Genomic DNA, 27,813 nt, shown 5'->3' with positions numbered 1-27,813 from the left:
AAGGGAGGCTACATTTCTCCCTTGTAGTCTAATACCAATTTGACTGGAAGTTAAACCCACCTCTTGGTGTAACAGAGTAGCTATGGTGAGCAACATGCAAGTATGATCAGAAAGCAAAGCCAACCAGGACAGTGGATACTTTTCATTATAAACCACAGCATTATGTTAAAATATCAAGGAAGGCAAGCAGAGTAGCAGAGTTCTGACCTATATGTATTCAGAGTAAATAAACTGAACGCATTAAACTATCCCAATGCAACACATGTCCCCATACCAAGGGGGACCAACCATGTCCTGAAATCCTTGCATTTCAGGGAGAAGAATCTTCAGATACTCTCAAAACATATTTGGCAAGCACTGCTAAGATCAGACCTCCTCAAAAATCTCCTGATAGCTACCGCCTTTTAAAATCATGGAGATGGTGTTGAACCATGGCCCAGAAAGCAGGAAGGCCAAGTTCAATTTCTCCGCCAACATACCTATGTTTGAACCACATCGTTTAACACAGCGGAGCAGGCTGCTGTATGGAATAAACTAGATGTTCCCATTAACGTTTTTGCCATGTTCCCAGACCTGTGCAGGGCCCATGGCCCACGGGCTACCTGGACGGCCTGCACATTCACTATGCGCCTGTTGACCCCTCAGGAATGATGGCTGAATAGAAAATACAGCGACAGTCCTGGGAGCAAAGACCAGATCCTGGAATTCCTCCATCTCATCCCAGTGGTCTAATTCATAACTCAAAGCAGTCTGAATGATTCTCTGGTACCTCTGTCAATGCCGTGTTCCTTTTGAGCAACATTAGAGGAGTTGTCTGTACTCAGATTTGGCTGGAGTAGGATGGTGAGGGAGTGGAAGTTTGGGGGTTTTCATCTCAGAATACTGGAAATTTTTTCATACGATGATCTCTTCTAAACCTTAGTATCTTCTTTGCCTTTCTAGTCTCCAAGCTCTTTTGGACAGGGACGAACTCCTTCCGTTTGTTCAGTGCCCAGCACAGCAGTGGTATTGCTGCACCTGTTTAGGTGTCTCAAGAAAAATTCAGATTTCACCTCCCTTTCCAAGCAATCTACTTGTAAATGTGCTATTTTTGTGGAGTTTTTAGGACTGTCAGACAGGTACAGTCTCATAGCCTGTGCCAAGACTTAAAACTGCTTGGTTTTGTCCCTGTTAGAGTCAATATCTGAGTATAATCATGCCAAAAGCACTTGTCTGAATCTTGGCATTGCTGTGCAGTCATCAGACATCTGTTTTGGTTGCTTAGACAGCTATTATGGTCAAAGCGATGGGCAGCCAACATTTTAAAACTACCTACCCAGGAAAAAAAGCAAAGCAAAACAAAACAGAATAATTTCTGGAAAGAAAATGCAAAGTTTTTCCGGAATTCAAGCCATTCTTCCTAATGGGGGAAAAAAATAGTGTTCACATGCCAAACCACCAAAAGAAGCATAAAAAAGAGAAAAGATAAAAAAAGATGAAAGTGTTATGCCAAGAAGCCAATTCAGGACAAGTAGAATCAGTGATTTTGAAAACTGGGGGTTGGAATTCAAAATGTAACTGTGTTGCCATAAATAATGGTGCCATGAAATCAATAGCTTGATTGTAAGATGAATATTCCAGAAAATTTTGTCTATCTTCATATCTTCTGGTTCCTCTAGGAAGTTTCCACCCATGAAACTTTGAATTATGTTATCCCTGTGTGTATTTCCAATCTTGGAATTAAGAATGAGAATCCAGCTAACTGTACATGTAGCATTATAGTCCTAAACAGCCAAATATTTAAAATACTGATATTTGGAAAATCTACAGAAGTATATGATTGAAAATTAATTTGAACACTGTTTTTGTCTGTTTATACAATTAATAATGCATTTGAACATCACTTTTACCCATTTACCAAAGTACAGATAAGTAAAGGTAACAGTAAAGCCCTTAGTAGTAAAATAACAGTTTTCTCATGACAAAATTCTCCATGAGAGCAAGTGTAACAGTTTTGACATGAACGATGTCTGCAGGAAGCTGAAAGAGGAAAGCAGGGAAGGAACAGTATTATTTCTGCCTCTTCAACTGCAGTGTGAGACATCCCAGATACTCAGTCAGAGGACAGCACATGCTTTGAGAACTCCAGTTTCTGGTTTTTAACTCGGAGACCACCAGGACTGTTTAAAAATTCCCCTGCCTTCTAATTCAGAATTAGGATCTCCTCAGTAGGAACATAAATGAAACAGGTGAGTAAGGTAGCAGGGACTTTTCTTCTCATAATGAAATTGGAATAAACACAAGGAAAAGATCGAGCTAAGAAGAATATGCTCTTTTTATAACACCACAATTCATAGAATCCTAGAATAGTTTGGGTTGGAAGGGATCTTTCAAGGTCATCTAGTCCAACCCCCCTGTAAGGAGCAGGGACATCTTCAACTAGAGCATGTTGCTCAGAGCCCCATCCACCCTGACCTGGAATGTTTCCAGGGATGGGGTATCTACCACCTCTCCAGGCAAACTATGCCAGTGTTTCACCACCCTCATTGTGAAAAATTTCTTCCTTAGATCTAGTCTAAATCTACCCTCTTTTAGTTTAAAACCATTACCTTGTCCTATCACTACAGTCCTATCACTACAGGCCCTGCTAAAAAGGCTGTCCCCATCTTTCTTATAAGCCCCCTTGAAGGACTGGAAGGCTGCAAGAAGGTCTCACCAGAGGCTTCTCTTCTCCAGGCTGAACTACCCCAACTCTCTCAGCCTGTCCTCAGAGGAGAGGTGTTCCATCACTCAGATCATTTTTGTGGCCCTCCTCTGGACTCTCTCCAACAGGTCCATGTCTTTCCTGTGCTGAGGGCTCCGGAGCTGGACGCAGGACTCCAGGCGGGGCCTCACCAGAGCAGACTAGAGGAGCAGAATCACCTCCCTCGGACCTGCTGGCCATGCTGCTTTGGATGCAGCCCAAGATACAGTTGGACTTCTGGGCTGCGAACGCACATTGCCAGCTCATGTCCAGCTGTTCATCCACCAGGACCCGCAAGTCCTTCTTTTCAGGGCTGCTCTCAATCCCTTCATCCCCCAGCCTGGACCGATACTGGGGGTTGCCCTTACCCAGGTGCAGGACCCTGCACTTGGTCTTGTTGAACCTCATGAGGTTCACACAGGCCCGCTTCTCAAGCTTGTCCAGGTCCCTCTTACACCATTCATCAATCCAGTGAGTGTACTCAAGAAATGCCTTTGCTGCACCACACTTCTATTTCCAGATTGTCCCAGAAAGGGATGATTATAGAGCAGCTGTCCTCCAGCCTTGGAGGTGTGTCTGACACACCTCTAGAATGGGCAAAAGGGACCTAGAGGCAGAAAGACTGATAGATCCATTACTACCCAGGAGATCTGGCATGGGAGGAGGAATAGAAAGGTTTTTATGCAGGTCTAATGTTCTGTTGCAGGAAAGATCTCAAATACTCTGCAAGTTACGTAGTATGTGCAAGACTGGGTCTGGAAAACAAGTTTGGATTTAGGTTTTCTATCTGTACCTAAATTCCCCTCTAGGTATCTTTGCCATTTATTGGATCTTTTGTGAATGAGTGGGTTATAGATAGTGAAAGGACAGGTGTTATACGTGCTAGGCTTTTTTTTAGATCGCATTTGTCACGAAAAAAGAAATCACAAAAGTAAATTACATGGGTGTCCTGGTTTCAGCCAGGGTAGAGTTAATTTTCTTCATAGAAGCTAGTGTGAGACTGTGTTTTGGATTTGGGATGAGAAAATGTTGATAATGTCCTGATGTTTTGAGTTGTTGCTAAGTAGTCAAGGACAGTCCAGCTTCTTGTGCTGGCCTGCCAGCGAGCAGGCTGGGGGTGCACGGGGAGCTGGGAGGGGACACAGCCGGGACAGCTGATCCAGGCTGGCCAAAGGGATATTCCATACCATAAGACATCATGCTCAGTATATAAAGCTGGGACAAAGAAGGAGGAAGGGGCAAAGGGACATTCGGAGTTATGGCATCTGCCTTCCCAAGAAACCATTACGCATGATGGAGCCCTGCTTCCCTGGAGATGGCTGAACACCTGCCTGCCCATGGAGAGTGGTGAATGGATTCCTTGTTTTGCTTTGCTTGTGTGTGCGGCTTCTGCTTTACCTGTTAAACTGTCTTTATGTCAACCCATGAATTTCCTCACTTTTACTCTTCCGATTCTCTCTCCCGTGTGGGGAGTGAGTGAGCAGCTGCGTGGGGCTTAGTTGCCGGCTGCGGCTAAACCACGACAATGGGCATTTCTGGGTATTGATCAAACCAAACTTAGATGAAAGTTCAGGTATTTATTTTTTGAAACAATTCTCCACGTGAAAATGTAACACACACACTTTGACACAATAAAAATCTTCCAAGGAACTGCAAACTTTCCATGCTCTTTTGACAGCGTATCAGTGCCGCTCAGATGCGCCTTCTCAAAACACATATTTACTGCTGGACTGGGGGGGTTTTGCAATATTTAATTTTTCCTAGATATGTCACATAACCAATGCTAAGCATATTGTTGTATAGTTTTTTAACATGGTGACTTCTAAACCATTTTACAGTCCCATAAAGTGTTCAGCCTGTTGGCTTATACTTACTAATATTTTGCAAACTGTAAAAATCACTTAATTATCCATATGATGGAGTTGCTAACACCAATAGTAAATTTTTTGCACTTTATTGCAAAGCTGATGGATTTCTTGAATCTGCTTCTCCAACTATATGCAGATAGACAAAATTGAAGGTGAAAAAAAAAGGGAAAAAATGACCAGAATTAGTTGAACCCCCCAGTATATTCATGTAATCATGAAATAAGGCATTTTTCCTGTGTCAACAGCCACTGTTCCCTGAAGACAAATCAAGCTCAAATTGGGATTCTTGGCAAAAGGTGTCTCATGGATTTTTAGTCTCCTGGAGAGAAGCTGTACTTCTGCCACTATGGTCTTCAGCATTTTACGCTCAAACAGCCTATGTGATATTTGAAAACTTTTACTCTAACATTACCAGCTCATTCATTAACAACCTTGAACTCCATATATCCGCCTCTGTCTTCTCCTTCTTATTTATTAGCAGTAAGGTTCTGTGAACTAAATTATATTCTCCAATATACATGTATACTGGAGACAATGCAAATGTTCAAGCTTCTTTGAAAGCATGATTAGTCTTTGTTCTCGATGAAGACTCATCATAAAGAAACAACTCATCCTCATTTTTAAGATACAGGCCTCCTGCTTTCTGTCTGAAGGGAAATGAAAGGAAAGGAAAGGCAAGGAAGGGAAGGGAAACGAAGGGAAGGAGAAAGGAAGGGAAGGGATTAATGCATTTGAAAGCCAGACTGATTTGATATAGAATTGATGAGTCAAAATAAAATAACAATCCGATAAATTAGAATTGTCATGTATAGTTCTGTCTAGATGGATCTATGGATTAGGAGTTCCTAAGCTTAAAGCACAGACAATGTCTTTGGATATCATGAACACTGATATTCTGGAGAAACTGAGGCTCACAGAAAATGATGACATTTTGGATTTGATCCTATAGAAAATCCATTCTAATAGTGATTACAATGTACTTCAATTTAATATTAATTCAATAAGGAAAAAGCCAGAATGAATCATAGTAGTTTAAAAAAGGAAACTGTATAAAAATGAGAAAGCAAATTAGCAGAAAATTAGCAACAGGTAGGAAGTAAAACATTTGCAAGAGACATTGAAAATGGAGAATCTATGCTGTAACTACAGGAAAACATTTAACCACTCAAATATTTTAGAACAAATTTATAAATCTAACAATAACAAATTGCTAGTACCAGATAGCGTCTATGCAAAAACTCTACAGCAGATGAAGCGTGACATTGTTGAACTTCTTACAGACATTTACCCTGCCATTCAAAGCAGGCTTGGTGCCAAATGAATTGGAAGCATCAGCTGGGACACCAGTCTTGAAAAAATATGAAAGCTGCTCTGGGGAAACTACATTTCAGTGAGTCTGATTTTCTCTCAAGCCAATTTGTACAAAGTATAATAAAAAAAGAATATAGAAGCATCTGGCTTTGTATGATATATTGGAGGAGAGTCCATAAAGCTTTGTTAAAGCAAGGTATGCTCATGAATATCTGTGTGTTTCTGGAGGAGGAAATATGCTTTTCGTTAAGCTGATTTCTTTAACTGAGTATATTTGGATTTACACAATTTTTTTGTCACAGTCTTTCTCAAAGCTATCATGACATAAAAGAACATGGAATATTAATAAAAAGGAAACAATGGGTTAGAAAGCTGAGTTTTCATTATGGAGGGAGACAGGAAACAATGGGAGGTTCAGCCCAGATTTTGTGGGGCCAAGGCTATATAAATTAGGGCTTGTCAGCTTGGAAGAGAAGTAACTGAGTTTTATAAAGTCATGAATGACAAAAAGAAGCTGAATAGAGAATGATTAATCATTCTGTCTTTCTCACAAAACCCAGAACTAAGGGACACCCAATTAAATTACTAGGCAGCAGATTCAAACTAGATAATAGGAAGTAGTTTTTCTTACAATACATAATTAAACTGCAGTGCTAATTGCCACAGGGTGTTGTACAGTCCCAATGTTTAAATGGTTTAAAAATGGGGCTCAGCAAATGTAGTATTATTACACATTGGTGGCTATCAAAAATAAACGGTCCAGATGTCTTGATTCGGCAACTGCTGAAAGCTGGAGAAAATCCTTCAACATTGGTCTTGGTTCCAAGATATTTTCCTTACAAAGCCACTATCAGCCTTTGTTAAAGACAGAATACTGGATTAGATGAACTTCTGCTGGCATGGTAGTGGCTTTATTTTTATAAAACTACTTTCACAGTCGTTTTTCAGATCAGACCTGCACTTCGAAATAATCTCACCAGACTCAGAGTTTACTGTCTGTGCTCTGACCTTATTGTAACACATCTTTTGTATAGCCCAGACTGGATTACTGCAATTAATTCTTTACTGGCTTGCCTGAAAGGCAGGTCCAGCCTACAGCTATTGCAGCATAAAGCAACAGGCTTATTAACAGGGAAGAGCAGATGGGATTTGTAGACTTCCTGCTTCTTTGTTCTCTGCATTGGGAGTCTATTAATTACTTCACCGATTCCGAGATTTCTACTACAGGATACCATGTAAGCAGCATCTTGTAGTAGATCTCTGCTGATTTGAGGCATGTAATTTCTCAGGTCCAGGAGTAACAGGTTTCATGGGCACGTTAGGGTTGGTGTTAAACACATTTTATCAATACCTTAAAAAATAGGAATGGAACCGCGAAGTCTTCATTGTGGTTTGTAAAGAGATTATGAAGTTCTGGGTTGATCAAACTCATCAGCTACTGCTGGGATACTGAATGGAGATCATTAACAACCTGTTAGTAACATCAGTATTGGGAGGAGAATAATTTATGTGTAAAAAAACAAACAATTAGGTCAAATATTTTAATGACTAAGTTGTTCAAACCATCCTTTGCAGAAGACTAGCAGGCCAGCATGAAGACTGCGAGATTGCGTGTTTCAGAACACAGATGGTAGCGGCCTGCATCTCTACGTGAAGCTGCATTGTTAGAGAAATTCCATGCACATTTACAATAGAGCAACAAATGCAACACTATGAAATTGATTTCTACCATTTACTAGATCAACACATCCAAGAAATGTCTGGAAAAAAGATATGGTCTCTCACACTGGCCGTGAGCATGGTAGTTGAGGCATGCACGAGTTTAAGCTGTTTTCTACCCATACTGCTGGATGGAAATTAGACTCAAAGAGGTCCCACTCAAAGAAGAGCCAACCTTCTGGACCATTTTCTTGGGGACGAGATGTAATGAGCCTGATCCTGTCTGTGATCTATTGATCTGAACTGCCTGGAAAAGCTTTTGTACCCATGCTAAGGCACTATGCTCAGTCCTAAGCTTTCTCCTCAGGAACTCGGCCCAAGCAAGTATCTGCATGCAACATTTGCGTAGGCGGCAGAAACAGTAGAAGGCAGTTGAAAATTTGCAACTACTTTTATTCATAACTGAGGACAAGCATTTCCATGGAGACTCTTAACATAATGTGCCACGATGCTACATGCTGTAGCATGTCTCCAAATGTGTCTCCCGATGTATCTCCAAACTGGTGTCGGCATTATAGTTTTTATTGATGAAGTATCCTGACCATGCTGTCATGTTCCTGTTCTGGCAAATGAAAAAATCAGATACTCGTTTCCCGTTTTTTTGTTGGCCCACTAAAGCACTTTGTTTGCCTTGTTCAAAGACAAAATTAATTCCTCCGTTTTGAGTCTCTTTGAGTCTTTCCTCTGCCTTATTGCATCATCCAGCGCTGACATTATTATAAACAACTTCTTGGCTTTTTTTTTTCCATTGTATATTACTGATGTCTAATAAACTCTATATAATATACACTGTTAATTATCTCTTTTATCACTTTAGAATCTTACTGGATTAGCATATGCATTTCTAAGTATTAAGGCTAGTACCATTGGTAACAACCTGAGATATATGCCTTCTGCCCTGGGCTAAACATGTAGAAACTCAATTCTTCTTTTACTTCAGGGCATAAAGATTACAGCTATCTCTAGTAGCGAAAACTGGATTATGTTACCCACTCTGATGACACATGACAGAATTGGGGCCAGACATTTTTTACACTCTCAGCATTTTTCCACTTCTTTTTTCCAAAGAGATGCAGGAGACTGAACAAAAGTTTCAGATAAAGCGCTATCCGGTTGCAATCTAGTACACTGGGGGCTACATTTATTCTCTTCAGTGATAAAAGTTATCTGGACGTCAGTGCTTTGTGCCATACTGTATCTTCCTCTCCAACTGTTCTTATAGTACCAGTTGTTATTATTTACTGACAAACAATAGCAGCGTTGTCCTATGCATGTGCAGAAGAAAGTTTCCAGACTATAAACAAGAGAGAAAACTGTGACAGGGTTGGATGATTTCAAAGTTGACTGACGCCCCGAACAGAGATTTAGCGTCTGTCCCTTCTCACTTATGAAACCTGAGACAAGTGACGAAGCACGGTGAAGGCAGTGGTGGCTGTTCTTGCTACTACTCTGCCTAAAGCTGATGCTCTAGAATTGGGTAGCGACCCGCTGATAGCTATTATAAGTGGCTGGCTGAGCAGCTCACACGCTTCCTGGAGATTCGTTCCGCGTTTCCTATCAGAGCTTGGGGAGACTTCAGGTCAGGAAGTTAGGAGGTTGCCCCCTGTAACTATAGCCAGGGGAAATGAACCCAAGGAGGGTTGTGTGATGGCTGAGCTGCCTTGGGCAACACTGAATCTCTGCTCACTGGCCAGGCGGGAGGAAGGGGCACAAACAATGGTTTCTTTCAATAGTGGGCAATGAAGGACAATAGAAAAACTCTACCATGAGTGAATTATTCATCTCCCTCTTCAAGCAAAGACCTGAACGTTACAAACCCACCTGCGTATCTGGACTGTGTTAAAGGAAGTCATTTCAATAGGAGGGCATCTTTCATCTCAGGGATTCTCCTACACATAAACAATTATGTAGCTTTCTACTACGCTTGGTTCAGTCTTCTTGCTTCACCAGCAACGCATCTTCAAAAATATGTTGCTTTCCTCGCTATGAACCAAAACTGCCAGAATCAGCACGTTTCAAACCCACAAACGCCTGCTTTTGGCCGAATCCATTCCTTTCAAGCCCAACAAAGCCTCTATTTGCTATTCCCATTCCCATCACACTTTCAATCTGCATAATTATAACCCTGACACCACCAGGCTCTAATTACACGGCTCACGAGAGGAGCGGCGTCCTGGCCCAGATCCAACCCGCGGGTGGGGTGGGGAAGGCACCTTTTGTTTAAAGACTCGCGCTGAGACGGCCCCCCTGCCCCCGGGCTACCCGCGGAGGTCCCCGTGGCCCTCCCCCGGGCTGGATGGCGGGGGAGCCGGGCGGCTCTTTGTTCCCGCCGTGTGCGTGTGCGCGGTTCTCCGGCTGCCGGAGTGGGAGGGGATCCCACCCGCGTCCCCGCCGCCGCCGCTGACGGGAGGCGCAAGAGCGGGGGCGGGCAGCGCAGGGCCGGGCCGGGCCGAGCCCCCAGCGCGGCCAGCGGCGCTCCCCGGCGCTCCCGCCTTCACCGCCGGGGTCGGGCGCTGCCCTCCGGCTGCGCGGCGGAGCAGGTGCCGGCGGCGGCGGCGAGCCGGCAGGATGGAGGCTGCGTTGCTGAAGCCGGCGATGATGGCGGAGGTGAAGGGGAGCGGCGCCGGCCCCGCCGTCAGCGCCGAGCTGGAGGTGAAGAAGCTGCAGGAGCTGGTGCGGAAGCTGGAGAAGCAAAACGAACAGCTCCGCAGCCGTGCCGCCGCCGCCGCGGTGGTCGCCGGCCCGCCCAGCCCGCACCTGCTGCTGGCCCCGCCGCCGGCCCCCGGCGGGCTGCGCCCCGCCAGCCCCCCCTGCGCGGCGGGCGGCGGTGGGGCCCCGCCGTGCCTGCCCAGCCCGGCGCCCACCCTGCTGTGCGCCGCCGCGCTGGGCCCGCCAGAGCCCCTCGCCTACTTCAAGCCCTCGCCCGGCCTGCCGGCGGCCGGCGGCGGGGGCCAGGAAGCCAGCGGCGGTCCGGGATCGGCGGTCACGGCGCTGGACGAGGTGGCGGTGCTGGAGCTGGAGGACGGCTGCTGCGGACAGGACGAGGATACATGGTACACGCGGCTCGGGCCCGCCCCGCCCCGGCTGTGCCCCCCGCACCCAGGGGTCCGTCGACCCCCGCTCCCCCGCCGGGCTGGCGGCGCCCGCTGCCTCCCGCAGTGCTGGTGCTCTCCAGGCTCTGATTAGCATTAGCCCCCAAATCCACTTGATCTCGTTCTGTTTAAACTCACATCTGCCTTCCTCCCCCCCACCCCCCCAAAACGTGCCATCAGTGCGGTTAACACTACCGACGGGGGGAGGGCGTGCCCGGGATGGGGTTCAGCTGGGGGCTTTACCCCCCGTCTCGCCCAGGCGGTCGCGCCCTCGGCGGGGGATTTGCGCTCGATTTTCCCCTTTGAGGAAGATCGTCTCTCTTTAATTTAAGGTCTCAGCCTAGTTTCAGCCTCCTGTTTACATAAGGACTTAAAAATAGCGGAATTGTTCCGGGAAAGCCTTTATCTGAGCAGCGCTGCCTCCCCATCCTAAAATCTCTGCCCAATTGTCTCCCATCTTCAGGGATTTGGGAGGGCTTTTGTCTTTTAGACATTGATCTAAATGGTTGGTTGTGTATCTTTAAGCGCCCGTGTAGCTCCTGAAGGCACGGTTGGGTGTTACCAAATTGAATAAAACAGAAATGAATAAAGCAGAACCCCAAATCGACCTAGAGGAATGATTGCCCTCGCTTAAAGACAAATAGAAGGGGAAATTATAGACTGGACATACAAATAAATAAGTGAGCCTGATGCCTCAAAACTTGGCAACGTGGATGAACATCGCAGGGACTATTCAAACGCTGCTGGAACACTATGTAAATCACTGGCTGCCTAATCATGTTAAACGTAATTGATGCTCAGTTGTTTTAAAGTGTCAGTAATAAAATACATATTCTCTATACTTAAATAACTGATTGAAATATTTGTCAAAGTTTCAACGTAGTTTTTGATGTGGTTAGCTTTTACATCGAGCTGAAGTTTACGTCAGCTGAGAATAAAACACAGTATAATGCAGCTGAGGTGCATTTAAACAGCCTTATTTTTGGGTAGCAGAGAAAGGATATAAAAATTAATCTAAATATCGTAAATATTCCTTGAATGCTGGTTGTTTATACTTCATGGTACAATACCATGCTGCAGTTTTGGAAAATTGCTTTTGAGAATCATCAACAAATTGTATGGAAATTTTTGTCAGTGCTGTTTCATTGTGTGTACCGTTAGTCTGCACAGGGCTGTTCTGGGGCTGTGGATCCAGACTTGAGTCAGATTTTACCTCAATCCTCACCTGTCACTTTCCTTCACATTAAGAAATATCGATTTTGTTTGATCCTGTCCTGTTAAACAAAATGTTTTCCCTGTTTGTATTTCAGGGCAGTACAAAGTCGGCGTTGTTTTATGTGCCTCAGTAGAGTTTCCTATTTGATTTGTCCCTTGAAGCAATCGTAAATGCTTTTTGGGGGCCCAAACTTACCTTCATGTCACACACATATGTCTCCACAGGAAGAATTTCGTGACAGGGGTTTGTTAACAAATTTATTCCATTAAAAGTGAGTTGTTGTAGGTATTGAACGTTTTTAGTTCAAGGCTAAATCTCTGTCGCTGTCTGTGAAAGGTCAGCTGTGTGATGCCAGCTGCTTGGGGCTTTTTTGTAATGTCAGTCTTTCAAGCAAACTGCTATCTGGAAACCAAAGATCAGTGTGTATCCTAGCTGTTGATTGGTGATTTTAGGCCTTAAATACCTTTTTTTTTTTTAACTGCATTTACAAAAAAGCCGTAGAATTAGCATCATTGCAGACAAGTCAAACCTCTTTTTTCTGTTCAGCATTTTACACAAATGTCTGATCACGGAGAATTCATCAGTCAGATGTTTAGCTTTTGAAGCACTTCTGTAGGTTAACAGGAAAGCTGAAAGCCTTCCCCCCCCCCCCCTCCGTATCATTTCTTAAATGTGTAGCCAGGCACTTCAGGAAGTCAGGGGAAATGAGTCCTCTTCTCAGAGAAATTCAATAGTTGATCTCTGCTGGGAATGCCAAGAGAGATGGCAATCACAGAAAGGATGTTTATTCCCAGTGAGCTGGATAAAGAGTGCTGATTAACTTCACAGGGGAGGAAAAAAGAAATAAAAATTGAGCAGACATGGGAGAACAGTTGGGACAGGGGTCCCAACAGGGGACTTGGGTAGCTGTTGAGCCAAAACCCTGAAGGTGAAAGGACCTGTTAGTGGTCCTGTGAGAAGCTCAGTCCTTTTATTTTCCCCTTCTTGCCTTTTGCACCGTTTGTGTGCAGGCCAGATTCCTTTGCAACTCGTGGAGTGTTGTGCTGGTGCATGACAATCTGCTTCTGACTTGTCTGCAGCCCCATCGATCAGAAGCGGTCAGGCCAAGGAGCTGCGACATGTCTTCTGATGCCAGGAATAGTTCCTTTCCCGGGAGATTTTTGCGTTCTCCCAGGTGAACCAGTGTCTGTTCATGTCTGCCTATCTGCAAGGGCAACAGCAGCAATGCAGACCCCAGGTTCAAGAATTTCCCCATGAAATCTGCTTTGATATCTGGCTTCCTAATGTGCTTGGCCATCTGATGAGTTGCCTACTCTTGGTTGAGAATGGCTCATATACACTAGCTTTTCTTGCCTTTTTTTTCTGCTGGAATTGAATATCAGAATTGGATTTTTATTGTTTCTCAGCAAATGTTTTCTAATCTTTAAAAACATGACTTGTACGACATTTGGTTCATCTGGGAGAAGATAGTGTGTATGAAAATTATAATCGGCACTCTGACAAGTTGATTAAATTGTTATCGGTAAAAGAGTGAAATAGATAACAGTGAAACTGTGATTTAAATGTAAAATCAAATACTGAAATTATCTGATTTCCAGTAAAGGTAAATTTAAAAGGGAAAACTGATAGCACCTTTGATGTGAGTGCAGCACCTGATGCATTTGAACTTTGGGCGATGCTGTAATTCAGACAGTGGTAATGTTGAGATGGAAGATATTTGTGAGAAATCTATTTGAACTTTATTTTGACGTGCCAGACCTGTAGAGTTCATATTTTGCCACCTATTTTTCTGAGGAGGGACGAAGAAAACTAATGTGAACTCTTCTGCTTATATCTTTTGTTATTAGGAATATCTTTTGTTGTTAGGTATCATATTGCAGGTCTTAGCGCTGTTAGAAATTATTAGTGGGCAGGAAAGTAAGAATACAAAAGTAAACTTTTAAGTATTGCATATCTTGCTCATATTTGTGTGTATTTTGGTTAAGGTTGTATGTCTTGCCTACCAAGACTCTCACTCCTCAAGAGAAATCACTGAGTCCTCTGCAGTGGTGCAGGCGCGTTCTGGATCATCCCAGTCCTGAGATAGAGGCTGCAAAACGTTCCCTATGCTTTAGATTGGAACAAGGTAATCTTACTTAAATTTCTGTACTACTTTCTTTGGGTCTGGCATTTTACTGGTGTTTGGTATTTTTCACAATTTAGCAAGCTTTACAAATGGCAGACACACTTTTTTTGGCTGTGTGTATGCAAGATTTCCTCCACTACATAAATGCTAACAATTGTTTGATTTTTTTTTTTTCTGATCATGCGTTTTGTAAAGTGTTCTTCTCCTTTGTTATCCTTTTCTTCATCTGCATAACTCGTGTCTCTTAAACTTGGCAGTTTTCATCCACTGCTTAAAATAGTGGACCTCTTGGCAAGAAGACTTTGATGCTAACTTTACTATTGGTGTCTGTATTGAGATGTGAAAAAGAGTGCTTTTGGTTTTTTGTAGAGACAAAATAATCAGTGCTATAAATTTTTAAAGGCATATTTGTCCACATCTAATGTAGTATCAGGACTTTGCTAAGTCTAGGACAGACCAAGAAGAACTGTAACTTGACTGCTAACACTGCTTTGTTGGGCTCTCAGTGGTCTCAAGTACTGGGATCAATCTGATGGCTGTTCGGTGCCAGTGAATTTGTAGACTTATATCTGGGTGTGCTGGATTTTGTTCTAAATAAATACCAGCCAGCATTATTTTCACTTTTTTACTATCTAGGATCTCAATATGATTGTAATAAGTGTTTTTGAGGAACGTGATTAAGGTAGGATATTATCTTAAGGTTTATAGCTCACTAGGAAAGAAGCAAATGAACAATAGAGGAGGATGACAGGAGTAGGAAATAAAGCTAATGACATTACGAGCATATGGTTGTATAAGCTAACTACAGCCATCATTAAGAGAGATTGAGCACATTCTGAAATGCTTTGGAGGATATGGGTAGCTGTGGATTAGTCTTATCCAAAACCAGGCATTTAACTGAATCAGTCTCTGAAGGCATCGTGTCTCTTTGCATTGACTATAAAAGATTCTACAATGGTTATTGTAGCAACAATGCAGTTGAGCTCATTTGCCTAACGCTAGGTGGACCCAATGGTGGTTCCTATGTTGGTGATCTTCCCACCTAGCTTTAGGATGGAATTTGGCTCATGATTTGGACACCTGAGTTTAGGTATCTGTAGTGTGAGCTGGGTGTCCGTGCTTGGCAGTCAATGGGAGTTTTGTCTGTAGAGTCAGAGGAATCAGAGGAGCTGCTCGGGTGCTGAGGTGTATGTGTTGGCCTTAGGATGAAGTCAGTATCTCTCTCGAGTTCACTGGCAGTAATGGGTGCTTGGCACTCAACTCCCATCTGGTCACTTGAAGGTACATCTATGTGGTATAGGGTCTCCCAGCCTGGCATTGAATCTCAGTGCAGAGGCTCCATTCAGGTTGTTCCACATAGTGCCATTCGAGATGTCCTTGGTTACCCTGGCTGACCTCCAGCTTTCACTCAGGACAGATTACAGACCTTCCATAGGTCCTGTGCCCTATATGCCATTCCTTTGATGATGTCTTGGCCTCCCAAGGGCCTCTCAGATGGGCCAGTGCACCTTGGTACAAGTGCCAGAGGAATGTGTGACCTATTTTTCATTTACAAGCTATCATTTAAATTTAATAGGCAATAAAGACATTAGAAAGGCAAATTTATTGTTTCAAATTTAAATCACTCTGTGGTTATCAGTTCAATCTCTCTCTGTGCGGAGGTCACAGTGAGTGACATTAATCACACAGAGTTACGTTGGCTGTGAGTTGCTTTGATCCATGTGTTCTAGTTGTGGTGATGGGTTCATGAATTTCCTGGGCTCTGTAGAAAGTTTCTGAGAAATTACATGCCATGTATAAAACCCATTATGGGAGCAGTTCAAGGACAGAATGGACTTGTGTTTCTACTGGAGCAATTCTATGCTAAAATTGCTTTAATTAAAAATTGTTAGACTTGATTAACTCTCGTATTTCTGGAGATTTTATCATCTATACCTTTACAAATAATATGGAATAAGCAAATGTCGTATTCCATACCCTATCTTTGTAGAAGTTGGTTTCACAATATTTGTTTCTTCTTTGGTTTTGAAACCATGTGTGAGATTTTAGTAAGAATCTAATAATTCTATTCTAAAGTACAACAAACTTTCTGTAATCTGACTTTTCTGCGTTTTGTTTTGCAGTCCACTCTATCAGTAAGCATATGTGTATAAATATGTATACATAATTTTATCCTAATTTTAAAAGTGACTCAGTAAGAATGGCATTCTTTTCTGGTACTAAAGTTTCAGACTTTGTACTTGTAAGTTGAACAGCATTTTCCCCCTTTAGCCATATGCCTTTAAAGGGCATTTTAGAGGGATTTTGAAATCTACTCCTGCCTTTTCTGTTTGGCAGTGAGTCAATGGTAACGCTGATGTACTTCAGAATTATTAAATATGTAGACAAAAAATGTTTATAATGTACCAATGTGATTTCTGAAATGGCTTCTATGTAGAATTCACTTAGTAATTTTGTCCATGGTGCATTAGCCAAAAATTAGTCCAGTTTAGATTGTCATAGCTTTTTAGGCTCTATAGTATGCATAGAAGTAAAAAGCAGTAAAAATTGATTTTTTGACTACAAAGTCAGCATATCTGAATGAATGCATACGGAGAGAAAGGGCTATGAGCCAAAAGTAGTAAAATTTCGTCAGGCTCTTTTTATGACTTTTTAACTAATTTCTGCTCTCTTCTATGATTTTTAAATCTGTATTCATTCCTGCTCACATAATTTTTCTTATTACATTATATCCTTCTTTTCATAAAAGTATTCATTTGTTGTCTGAAATATCCCAACATTAGGATAGCTCATAACAAGGATGAAGGTCTTGTAAGAGACTTCGGCCAAAGCAATCCTAGGCAATGAAATAATACAATGACTACTTGGTCTTTCAGGCTGGAGAATCACTCAAATGATGCTAGTTTATGTTTCACTCTGTGCCCACCAGCCTGTTTCTTTACTAGTGAAAATGACTGCGTTAACTATTTCGTGGTGGAAGTAAGATTTCCTCTTGGCATAAGTCTTTAAGGGTATAAGCACAGTGATGGTCTCCTACGGGTAGTTCTTCTGTGAACCACTGTGAGAACTTGGACAAGCTTCTCAACGTTCCTCTGGTCTACCGCTATGTAGATAAAGGGTTTTCTGAGTTTATAATGAACTAGGTTTATTACAAGCCCTGTTTCTGTGGATTTGGCACACTAGCGTTGAGGATGAAAGTTAAATGTAACCTTCTGTGATAAGATCTTTGCTTGGAATTGTTCCTGTTTTCCATGAGCAATTCTAGTGTCAAGGTAATACTTGTTTGGTGGTTGTTTTTTTTCTATAGCCTGACCTGGATCACTTCTTTTTGCTCTTCTTCAATCATCTTTTGTTTGAAACCTTTCTGGTTTGTTTATAGCTGTTCTCTATCTACTGTAGGGTCAGTTCCCTCTCCTTTTGGTTTTTAATCTTGCTGTCTCTTATTTCTTTTGATTCATTCAAATCAACAGGACAGCATCACAGTTGTAACAGCATGGTGGAGCTTCCTCTGTATTTTCTTGGTAGTACTTGGAGATGTTGGGACATGTCAGTATTAAGCTCAGTGAGCAGAGAGATGTGAGGTGTAAACTTCCTAGCTGGTGCAGATGGGTATAACTCCTCTGAAATCGATGAGATGGTGCTGACACCCTGGCTGAAGATACCCTGTATAGCCTCGCTTCTGTAAAATGCTCTGGAAGAGGCAGGTGGATAAACGGAGGAGTTAAGAGGCTTAGCAAGGAGTCAGTCTGTAGGAGCTCAGCTTTTATGCAGGGCTTCAAAGCATATCTCATCCAATTCAGCCTTCCAGACAGAAAACTCCTCTTTCTTGGAGAATATGAGGTATTGGCTAGATTCAGAGTTTGGTTTAGCTGAGTTCTTACTCAGAAATGCCGCTTCGGATGTTTAAAAAGAATAGGCCACGAAGTCTGTAGGTTTTGCAGTTGGCTGCAGTAATTTATAGTCTTAAGATTAAACTCTGCTTCATTTCTTAAAATGAGTAATGTGCTTCAGGATGAAAGCTCTGATGTCATCTGTGGATGATAAGGTATGTTGTGAAACGGAACTGTTGTAGTTTTTCTCCAATTGCTTGATTTCACAAAACCCAAGTATCTTATCAGTGAAATTTTAGCTTTTATTGTGCTGGATCCCGGTGTCACACGTCAGCTAAGTTTGATGTCCAAACATATAAGATACTCAGAAGAAAAAACTTGCGGGGGGGGGGGGGAGTGGGGTGGAGATTTAATTTGACAGTAGTATATTCTTTTTACCTGTTAAAAAAAAATAAATAAATCTTACAGCTGGTAGGGCCCCAGGCAGAAGGGCTTTACCTGGATGTGAAACTTCTTGCTTACACAGAAAGAGGCCAGGTTCTGTCCCATTCTCCTAATTCGCTTCCCCTTCCCAAGGGTTTGTAGTGAAGTCATTTAGTTTGGAGTCTTTGTGATATGAAATGCATTTCATCAACTAAGGATTGCTGTGATAGGGAACTCTTACACTGTAGTCTGCTAACTAAGCAAACAAAAAATACTGTAAATGGACGAAAGCTTTTATTTTGTATGCTTGAGCTGGATCCAGTGCTGCATCCAGTGCAGGGTGGGATTTTTTTATTATTCTGAAATAGGTTTAAGTTTATTTGCTGTCCGTTGATGCATCAGGGATGTATGATCTAGCACTCAGGGCTGGATTAATAAATTTGAATACAGCTTTCTCATCCTTATTTTTCATATGTAATGGAGATTAACGTTTTATGTAAAATGCTTTCGGTGTAGTAAATGATAACATGCTGAAGCTTGCAGAAGGCTGGGTTGTTGTTTCCATCATAAATAATAACACTTGTAAAGCTCTAGAAGGAATGAAAGAAATGGCACAACTGATCTGGTTCCTTTCTGTATACGTTTCTGATAATAAAAGGAGATGAGCAACAGTAACTCCTATCAGCATCTGAGCACCTTCCAGGAAATGTGACGGGTCACAGGACAGGATGCATAGCAGTCTTCTGCTGCAGTACAAGCTTAGTGCTCGAAGTGCACGTATACATGCACGGGAGTTATTTCCTATTGGATTTCATTTATATGAACTGACCTGTTGTAACAGCTGCATAATTCCGAGCAGTTCTTAGAGGTTTTGCAAATGCTGATATCACTGGATTTTCTAACACAGCTGCTGAGGATGATTTGCCTGTTTCAATGGGGAAAAACTCGGTTTTGATATTCCGCTTAGAAGCGTGTGCTTGCATTTCAAACAGAATATTTCTCTCTAGCACTGGAACATTTCTGCTCTGCAAGTACACTTGAAGATACAAGCGTTTGGTTGAAAACCTTTATGGCAACAAACGCATAGAAGCTCAGACGCTTCACTTCTTACTCGTTTCACAGATATCCCTTGACTTTTTAATATGGCTTTTAGATATGACTTCTACTTTTTATTAAATTATAATACGCATACTATTATGCTCATAACTAAATATTTTCTTAGAACTGATTTCTGGTTGACATTATAATCACAAGAAGATGATGGATTCTGAAGTTTATGTAAAGGTTGGTAGAGAGGTGATGTTGGTTGGATCTTACCTCAGTTGAGGTAAGATCATCCTGGTTTAGAATATAAGTGTTCTATTAATCCACGTTAGCTACTGAGCTGGGATTATCAACTCAGCATGAACGGTTAAACAGCTAGAAACACTGTCAAATTTTACATGAGGATTTCAGTAGGCTTATTTAAAATGAGAATAATTTATGCTTGTAATATAGGCTCAAAGTCTGTAATGCAGCATATGTCTAAAAACAATAGTAGTAGCATCAACCCTGACGGTCATGCTAAAAAAACAGGCACAGTGTTATCCAGCAGGGTACTAATCACTGGTTTTGTTTCCAAAGTACACAACTACTTTCCTGGATAGAAATTAAAAAGAAACCTAGGTTTTATTAGTGGACCTGGGGGCACTTGAAAGCTTATCCTTTGGAGATACTTTTTCTATGGAAAAGAGGACCTTTTCAAAACTAGGCTGTTCTGGAAGCTGTCATTTCATTTTTGCTCCTGATAATATGTGTCTTGCTCATTGTTTGCTGGTCCCCAAATTATTGTTACAGCTTTTGACTTATATGCAGACTTTCTTTCACTGCCTACTTTTGATGTCTGCACAAGAGATCTGGGAATAACATTTCAAAATGCAGACGAGCCTCCCCCATGTGGTATATAGAGGTAGCACTGCTTCTTCACTGAAATGTTTATTTCTGTATTTTCACTTTCAGGGAGTACTTTGGTTCTTGTCTTCATAGCACTGCATCTTTTAGGAAGCTTTTTTTCAGACTGTTTCATGCCATGACCCCTGAGTATCGTTTGGTTGGTTACTTCTGGAATATAGTCCACAGTCCTGTAAATACGCCATACAGTCTTTCTCCTTGGCAGCTGACCTCACAGTTTAATATAATAGAAAGAAGTCTATTATCTGGACTTGCTTTACCAAATGTTTCACATCCAACATCTCTCTGTACATATTTTGTAGAAATACAACATTTACACCAGTAATTTGCTTTTATGTAGGGATTATGCAAAAGTTCTTGTAATAAAATAAAACTTTTTTGACTCTACCAGGTAATGAAATGTAGTCAGTAAGCTCAAATCTGAATACTTGTGAGGCACAGGCATTGACAGATTTGCTTGATCTTTTTTACGGTGCAACATAGAAGATAATTTAGTGCAAATGATGGAGACATAGGAGTTTCTAAAAATCACATTTTCAGTTATATAATTTTATATATGGAATTCTGATTATATACTTTTCTTTCATGAAACTCCCTTAAAATATGATTTTCTTAATTTTACTTCTAGAATGGGATATATTTGTAAAATTTATAATTGAAGAAGTTGTTTTCTTGTGGAATATTCACTGGGGGGAGTTACTAAGCCATTCGTAAAATTTTTGAATGTGGCTTGATCAAATGCTGCAACTGAATGCTTAATTAAAAGCTTCGTACTTCTGAGAAGTCTGAGGGAGTAAAGTAGTGTAAGTCTTCCTGCAAGACTAAAAATGGCTTTTCTCAAAAAAAAAAAAAACCCTGAAACCTAGGTAATTCTTGTTTTGAAAAGCATTTGCAACACTTGAAAGATTACATTTTTACTAGTTCTAAAGAATCATAAGAAAATAAGCCACAAAACGTACTTCAACATGTTCTTGAGTGTTTTATTTTATGATTGAAGTATTTGTCTATGAGATGTTATGGAAAACTGATATGGGGTAACAACTGATTTTTAAAGTGACATAAAGAGCTGATTACTTATCGTTACTTAGACGTTACTTATTTTATCTATTGTTATTTTATTTATTTTGTTGTGTTACCGCAATTAAAAAGCCATGTAAACCAAGATACAAGAGGTGGGGGATCACATTCAGTGGTGAATTTGGACAACCATTACTACTTCTACAATGTGAAGTACCTGCAAACCGAGTCTACCCATCTAGCTGAGCTGAGATTGTACCTACCTCGTATCACCAGAGAAATCTGTACGATAACACCATTTTGGGATAGCTTTTTCTTGAAAGTAGAAGCATGGAAATACAGCTTGGTGGCTGAACATACTCAACTCTGTGTGCCCCCCTGCTGGAGAGGGGCATTGCAAATGCATTCTGACTTGGAACAAATAAGTTTTCCCACCTTTGGCAAGAAGACCAGCTTCTCTTGTATTCACTTGCCTTCATTATGTAGTACAAATGTTGATCTTACTACCTATGATGTATTAATTCAGGGTGAATTACAATTACCTCAGGGTGAGGTGACTTGTACCTTGAAGTGCGCGTTTCCAAAATGGTTACACATAGAGGTAAAGGTGGCAAACTTTGGTGAGGATGTCCTCATGCAGTCAGCAGAATTCCAGTGTAAGAGCTGATGAGTTGTATCCTCTGCTACATAGGAGAGATCAGTTAATTTCCCTTCTCACTTAGTTTTATCTGCAGCTGCTGGAGGACAGTTTGTTTCTGACTAGGTATAGTAAGCATTAGTAACTAGAGAGCTCTTGTAATTGTTGTTACTAAAAGTTATGGTTAATTTAATCTAAATTAGTAATTGAAGTTAGATACCTAAAAAAACCCCTAGTTATCCCTTGACTCTGAAGAAGCCAAAGAGGCAATTCATCCAACCTGTCTTACTCCATTCTTAAGCAATTGTGTGGAATTAATTTGGAGATACTAATTTTTCTCCACTTATTAGAAAAACAACTTGGTTAGTACTTGGCATTGGAAGGAATTAGATTACAATATTCCTTTTTACTTCTAACAAGTCTTAAATACCCTCTGTATTTTGCAAGAACAGCTCTGATGCCTTTTATTCAGAGATGGCTTCTCATTGTCTCCTATTTCTTCAGTCATGGTGCTTCAGACCTTGCTGATAATAATTTGTTTAGATGCCTAAGTTCATTCTCCAGAATGGGGACAAACAGGACACTTGGGGTTTTTTTGTGTTTTCACGTACTAGTATCTGGTATGAATCTTTCTGTCGTAGTTAGGCACAACAATTTTGTGCCAGAGTCTGTACATTGGTGAAGTAGTTGGTGTAAATGTAGTGTGTAAATGACTTGATGTAAATGTAAATAGTATGTGTCTGCTGGTCTTAAGTGAGATACGTGGGGTATTGTGTTGTGTTGCGTCTGAATCACAGAGGAAAACCTGGGTGATTGAATCTCTTCTGGAAAGACTTTTTGTGTCGCAGTTACCACAGACAGACATGGAGCTGTTTCTGTTGTATCTGACTGTAAGTACCTTGTCCTTGGGTCTAGGCATTTATTATGTGAATTCATAGAACATGATATGGTTCAGATTTATTCCACCTAATTTTAGTCACGTGTCTGGTGTACCTAATGTAACAGCATGATCATTTTGGCCATGATTAATTTATCTTAACAAAGGTGCTTAAGTGTAATTTGACATGCTCTTGGGTCCTTAAGATATCCAGATGGGGCAGATGGGTATGATACAGGAGCTGCACAACAGCCTCACTGATCTGCACGAGCTGGAGCCCCGCAAATGTCATTACATTCTGGTTTTAGACAACTGATTCACGCTCCTGCTGTTTTGTGCTGAAGAGTGGGCTGTGCTCCAGACTCTAGGTATTTAAATGAAGCTGTCTAAACATACGAGGTATGTTTAGAGTGCCCAGATCTAGTGGACTTCAAGCCACAAGGGAGTGCACTGCTCCATTTGTCCAGAGCTGAAGTTGTTGGAGTCTCGGAGCCAGGGGATTCCTCCTCTCTGGTCCACTAGATGCGAAGCTGCTGCACTTACCCATTCCCAGGTCCAACCAGTTGTAAGGCTGAACCTTGCTAGCAGATCTCACACCGACACTCGTACATGCCCACCCCATGTACTTGCCCAGACCTACGGTCCCTTGAGTGTCAGGCCCCAGACCCCCACTCTCTGGTAGCTGACCCCTAGACCTGTTGTCCCAGCGGTATTCAGCCCCCAAACCTCCAGTCCTATCCATTGGCTAGTCTGAGTTGATGTTTGCTGGTGTCTCACCTGCATGCTCATATGGACCTCTGTGTTAGCTGTCCTAGACCGAAAGTCCCTCCAGTCAAACCTGTAGACCTCTAGTTGCTCGACAGAGGGTTCCTAGACCTTCTGTCCTGCTCACTGGCTAGTGTTTGAAGTTTGCTGGAATCTCTCTCATACATGTGGCACAGGGGACACCCTTTGCACAGAACAATAGTCAGGAGAAGAATTCAGTAAGATGTAGAAAGAGACTGAACATGCACAGGGCTGGCTCAGACCAGTGGGATGACCAGCAGCTTGTTTCCACATGGCCAGCCCTTCTATCCCCCTTCTCTTCATTTACCATGCATATTCTTTACCCATTCATTGTGATTATCCCTTTTTTGTTGTCCTCGTCTCCTCCTGAATAAGCAACCTGTCCGTAATTACTTTTGCCCATTGTTCCCAGTTTTGCTACATCTGTACCCAGATTTGGTATTTCTGGTGCCGTTACCTAGGTCATCTCAGTTTTATGTGGTGTTATGGATGGGGTTCTGGAGGCACTGCTGACCTTGCAGGACTCTGCCCCCAAAGGTCCTTGATGTTCCCCTTCAGCTGCCTATGATGCTCAGTTTTTCATGTAACCCCTCTCAACCCACTGTGAGAACCCAGCCATCCCTTGTGGTGCTGTCGGTCACTTTTGGCAGCTTCGCAGCCTGTTCCTTGCTATGTTGAACGTCTTGTGTCTGCTTCTGTAGTTCATGTTGCGTCCAGTTACCTTTGCCTCTGGCCAAGGAGGACAAGCCGTCTCCTGACGTACCTTCATATAAGCAGTATGTGAATTCCCATTATAGCCAGTAGAAAGACGGGGCCAGGTTTGGTTGTCCATATAGATGGCACTGATGCCTTTGAAATGCCCTGACCAGTTGTCTCAGTGGCACTAGATGCCTACATGTAGGCAGCTGAATTGAGCTGTAGATCTCCATTGACTGTAAGGAGAGCTTAGGTGCAAAAACTTACTTGTGGACATCATATAGCAATGAATGCCTGAAACAATCCTATGAGAAAAGGTTGATTTCTTTTTCTTTTTAGGGATATATATGTTCGTGTGTTACATTTTTTAATAAACATTGTTTTTATTGGCAATGAAATTGCCTTCATCTTTTCAGTGATACAGTTATTATTATGCAGGTGACTTTAATATGTAACCTGTTAATTTGAAGGAATTATCTGAAGAGTTTTGGAAGGAAAACTTGTAATTATTTTCTAATTAATTCTGGAAATAGCTTCAAACTGTAGCTTTTAAATTATTAACGCGTTGGCATATGACTCTCAAGGTTTTTCATGCATCATACAGCAGTAGGTATTCGTTATTTTGTCTTTTCTGTTTAGAATTGCTTTTTACATATGAAGAAATTCAGCATGCACTTTATATTGATGCTGTCATGTCATTGAAAAGTTGTCAGCACACAAGAAAACAAATTGTGCAAGATAACTTGCACCTGCAAATTTTTTGCATGTGAATGGAATTTGTGTCAGACTGGTAGCAATTTTTTTTTTTTTTTTAATTTTAGAGGTATTTGGCACTTCATGTATTTGTGATTTTTGGCTTCAGACAATTATTGCTTCATAATATGTCTTAAGCCTGTTACGGGTGCAGGGAAGGATTTTGTGGCCTGTACTGTGTGGGTGATAGCAACTTAGTCATCTGTTGTGTTGCTGCTTGCAAATACAGAGGACTGGGCTCAGCATCAACACTTCAAGGTCTTTTCTTTCTAGAAGTCCACCACATCCCTCAAGTAGTTCTGTGTAGCTAACCTAACACTAGCAAACCTTCTCGATGTTCACCGTTCCTCCTTCCCAACCCGTAGGAGAGGCAGGGAGAGACCAGTGTGCAGGCCAGCACAAAATAGGGCAGGATGGAGTGATGGAAGGTCTTGTTATTTTTGGCCTGTGTGTGTGCTGATAAGTGTGAGAAAATTACTTGGAAGAAACAAAATTCCAGGTATCTGCAGGGAATTCAGCCCCCTGAGCTGGAAGACGGGGATGGAGAGCACAATAACCCACCCATAATCCAGGAGGAAGCAGTTAAGGACATGTTAAGCCACCTGGACACCCAGGTCTATGGGGCCTGATGGGATCCACCCGAGAGTACTGAGAGAGCTGGCAGAGGAGCTTGCCAAGCCACTCTCCATCATTTATCAGCAGTCCTGGTTAACAGGGGAGGTCCCAGAAGACTGGAGGCTTGCCAATGTGACACTCACCTACAAGAAAGGCCGGAAGGAGGATCCTGGGAACTACAGGCCTGTCAGCCTGACCTCTGTACCGGGGAAGATCATGGAGCGGTTGGTCTTGAGAGTGCTCACAGGGCATCTGCAGGACAACTAAGGGATCAGGCCCAGCCAGCATGGGTTCATGAAAGGCAGGTCCTGCTTGACCAACCTGATCTCCTTTTATGACTAGGTGACCCGCCTAGTGGATGAGGGAAAGGCTGTGGATGTTGTCTACCTGGACTTTAGTAAAGCCTTTGACAGCGTCTCCCACAGCATTCTCCTGGAGAAACTGGCGGCTTGTGGCTTAGACAGGTTTCCTCTTTGCTGGGTGAGGAACTGGCTGCATGGCGGAGCCCAGAGATTTGTGGTGAATGGCGTTAAATCCGGCTGGCAACCGGTCACAAGTGGTGTTCCCCAGGGCTCGGTTCTGGGGCCGATCTTGTTCAATATCTTTATTGATGATCTGGATGAGGGGATCGAGTGCTTCCTCAGTAAGTTTGCAGATGACACCAAGTTGGGTGGGAGTGTTGATCTGCTGGAGGGTAGGAGGGCTCTGCAGAGGGATCTGGACAGGCTGGATCGATGGGCCGAGGTCAACTGTATGAGGTTTAATAAGGCCAAGTGCCGGGTCCTGCACTTGGGTCACAACAACCCCATGCGATGCTACAGGCTTGGGGAGGAGTGGCTGGAGAGCTGCCTGGCGGAAAGGGACCTGGGGGTGCTGGTTGACACCCGGCTGAACATGAGCCGGCAGTGTGCCCAGGTGGCCAAGAAGGCCAACAGCGTCCTGGCCTGTACCAGAACTAGTGTGGCCAGCAGGAGCAGGGAAGTGATTGTGCCCCTGTACTCGGCACTGGTGAGGCCGCACCTTGAATACTGTGTTTAGTTTTGGGCCCCTCACTACAAGAAGGATGCTGAGGTGCTGGAGCGTGTCCAGAGAAGGGCATCGAAGCTGGTGAGGGGTCTGGAGCACAAGTCTTACGAGGAGCAGCTGCAGGAACTGGGGTTGTTTAGTCTGAAGAAGAGGAGGCTGAGGGGAGACCTTATCACTCTCTACAACTACCTGCAATGGGGTTGTGGCAACGAGGGTGTTGGCCTCTTCTCCCAAGTAACTAGCGATAGGACAAGAGGAAATGGCCTCAAGTTGTGCCAGGGGAGGTTTAGATTGGGTATTAGGAAAAATTTCTTCACCGAGAGGGTGGTCAAGCGTTGAAACAGGCTGCCCAGGGAGGTGGTGGAGTCACCATCTCTGGAAGTGTTCAAAATGTGGATGTGGCGCTTCAGGACATGGTTTAGGGGACATGGTGGCGCTGGATTAATGGTTGGAATTGATGATCTTGAAGGTCCTTTCCAACCTTAGTGATTCTGTGATTCTCTGAAAATTGGTTTTATGGAGAAGCTTGAAGAAGCATTTCACTTTGTTGTCCAAGCCCGTTTCTGCTTACTGGGGATGTGACAGGTTCTGGTGGTGGAAATGTTTAAAAGATACTGTAGGACGGTACCTTTTATCCTGAAAAGTAAGATGTGGGCAGAAGGATATTGCAGCAGTATAATAATTGTATTGATGGAGCTTCTGCAACTTGCATGCTTTGACTCCTGTCACTTGTGACATTCTCATACTTTCCTTGTTGCTCTGTGCTCTTGGTTGACAATGTCATACTCCTTTCTTCTTCTCTGTCAGCTTATGCCTACATTACTTGTTTGCAAGGAGCAAGGATTGCCTCTTTGTTAAATGCCTGTACAGTTCTTGCTGTAGCATAGGTACCTATAGGTACTTGCAAGGTTGAAGTTTACTTAGGGAGTCTCTCTTGAGATGTCTGAAATCACCCCAGAGGAGCTTAAATTTAGTCATGTGCTGTGAGTTAATTCCAGGAGAAATCAGTCTTTCTCTAGGGAGTCTGAAGAGACTAGTCTCTCTAGGCTAAAAATTGTCCTTGCAGAAGTCCTGACCCCCATGGCAGTAATGGTAACGGTATCTATATCAAACATCTATATGTAATTTTACCCATTTTTCAAGAAATAAC

The 27,813-nt window shown here is 42.5% G+C and overlaps 1 protein-coding gene across 1 annotated transcript in view; it reads left to right on the top strand.

Annotated features, from left to right (window-relative positions):
• Positions 1-9,888: 9,888 nt before the first annotated feature.
• The window catches only part of SLAIN1 (SLAIN motif family member 1), a gene marked incomplete at both ends in the record, with an annotated part of 55,705 nt that continues 37,780 nt past the window's right edge, over positions 9,889-27,813 (top strand). The window contains 2 exons of the mRNA XM_082014427.1: positions 9,889-10,673; positions 13,914-14,053. Of these exons, the coding sequence (XP_081870553.1) occupies positions 10,189-10,673; positions 13,914-14,053 (625 nt within the window). The remainder of the gene's footprint in view (positions 10,674-13,913; positions 14,054-27,813) is intronic.

Source organism: Phaethon aethereus, assembly GCF_964289735.1.
Source record: "Phaethon aethereus genome assembly, chromosome: 1".
NCBI lineage: Eukaryota > Metazoa > Chordata > Aves > Phaethontiformes > Phaethontidae > Phaethon > Phaethon aethereus.
Note: the sequence above shows the minus strand (reverse complement) of the source record. Positions and strands in the feature narration are given on the sequence as shown.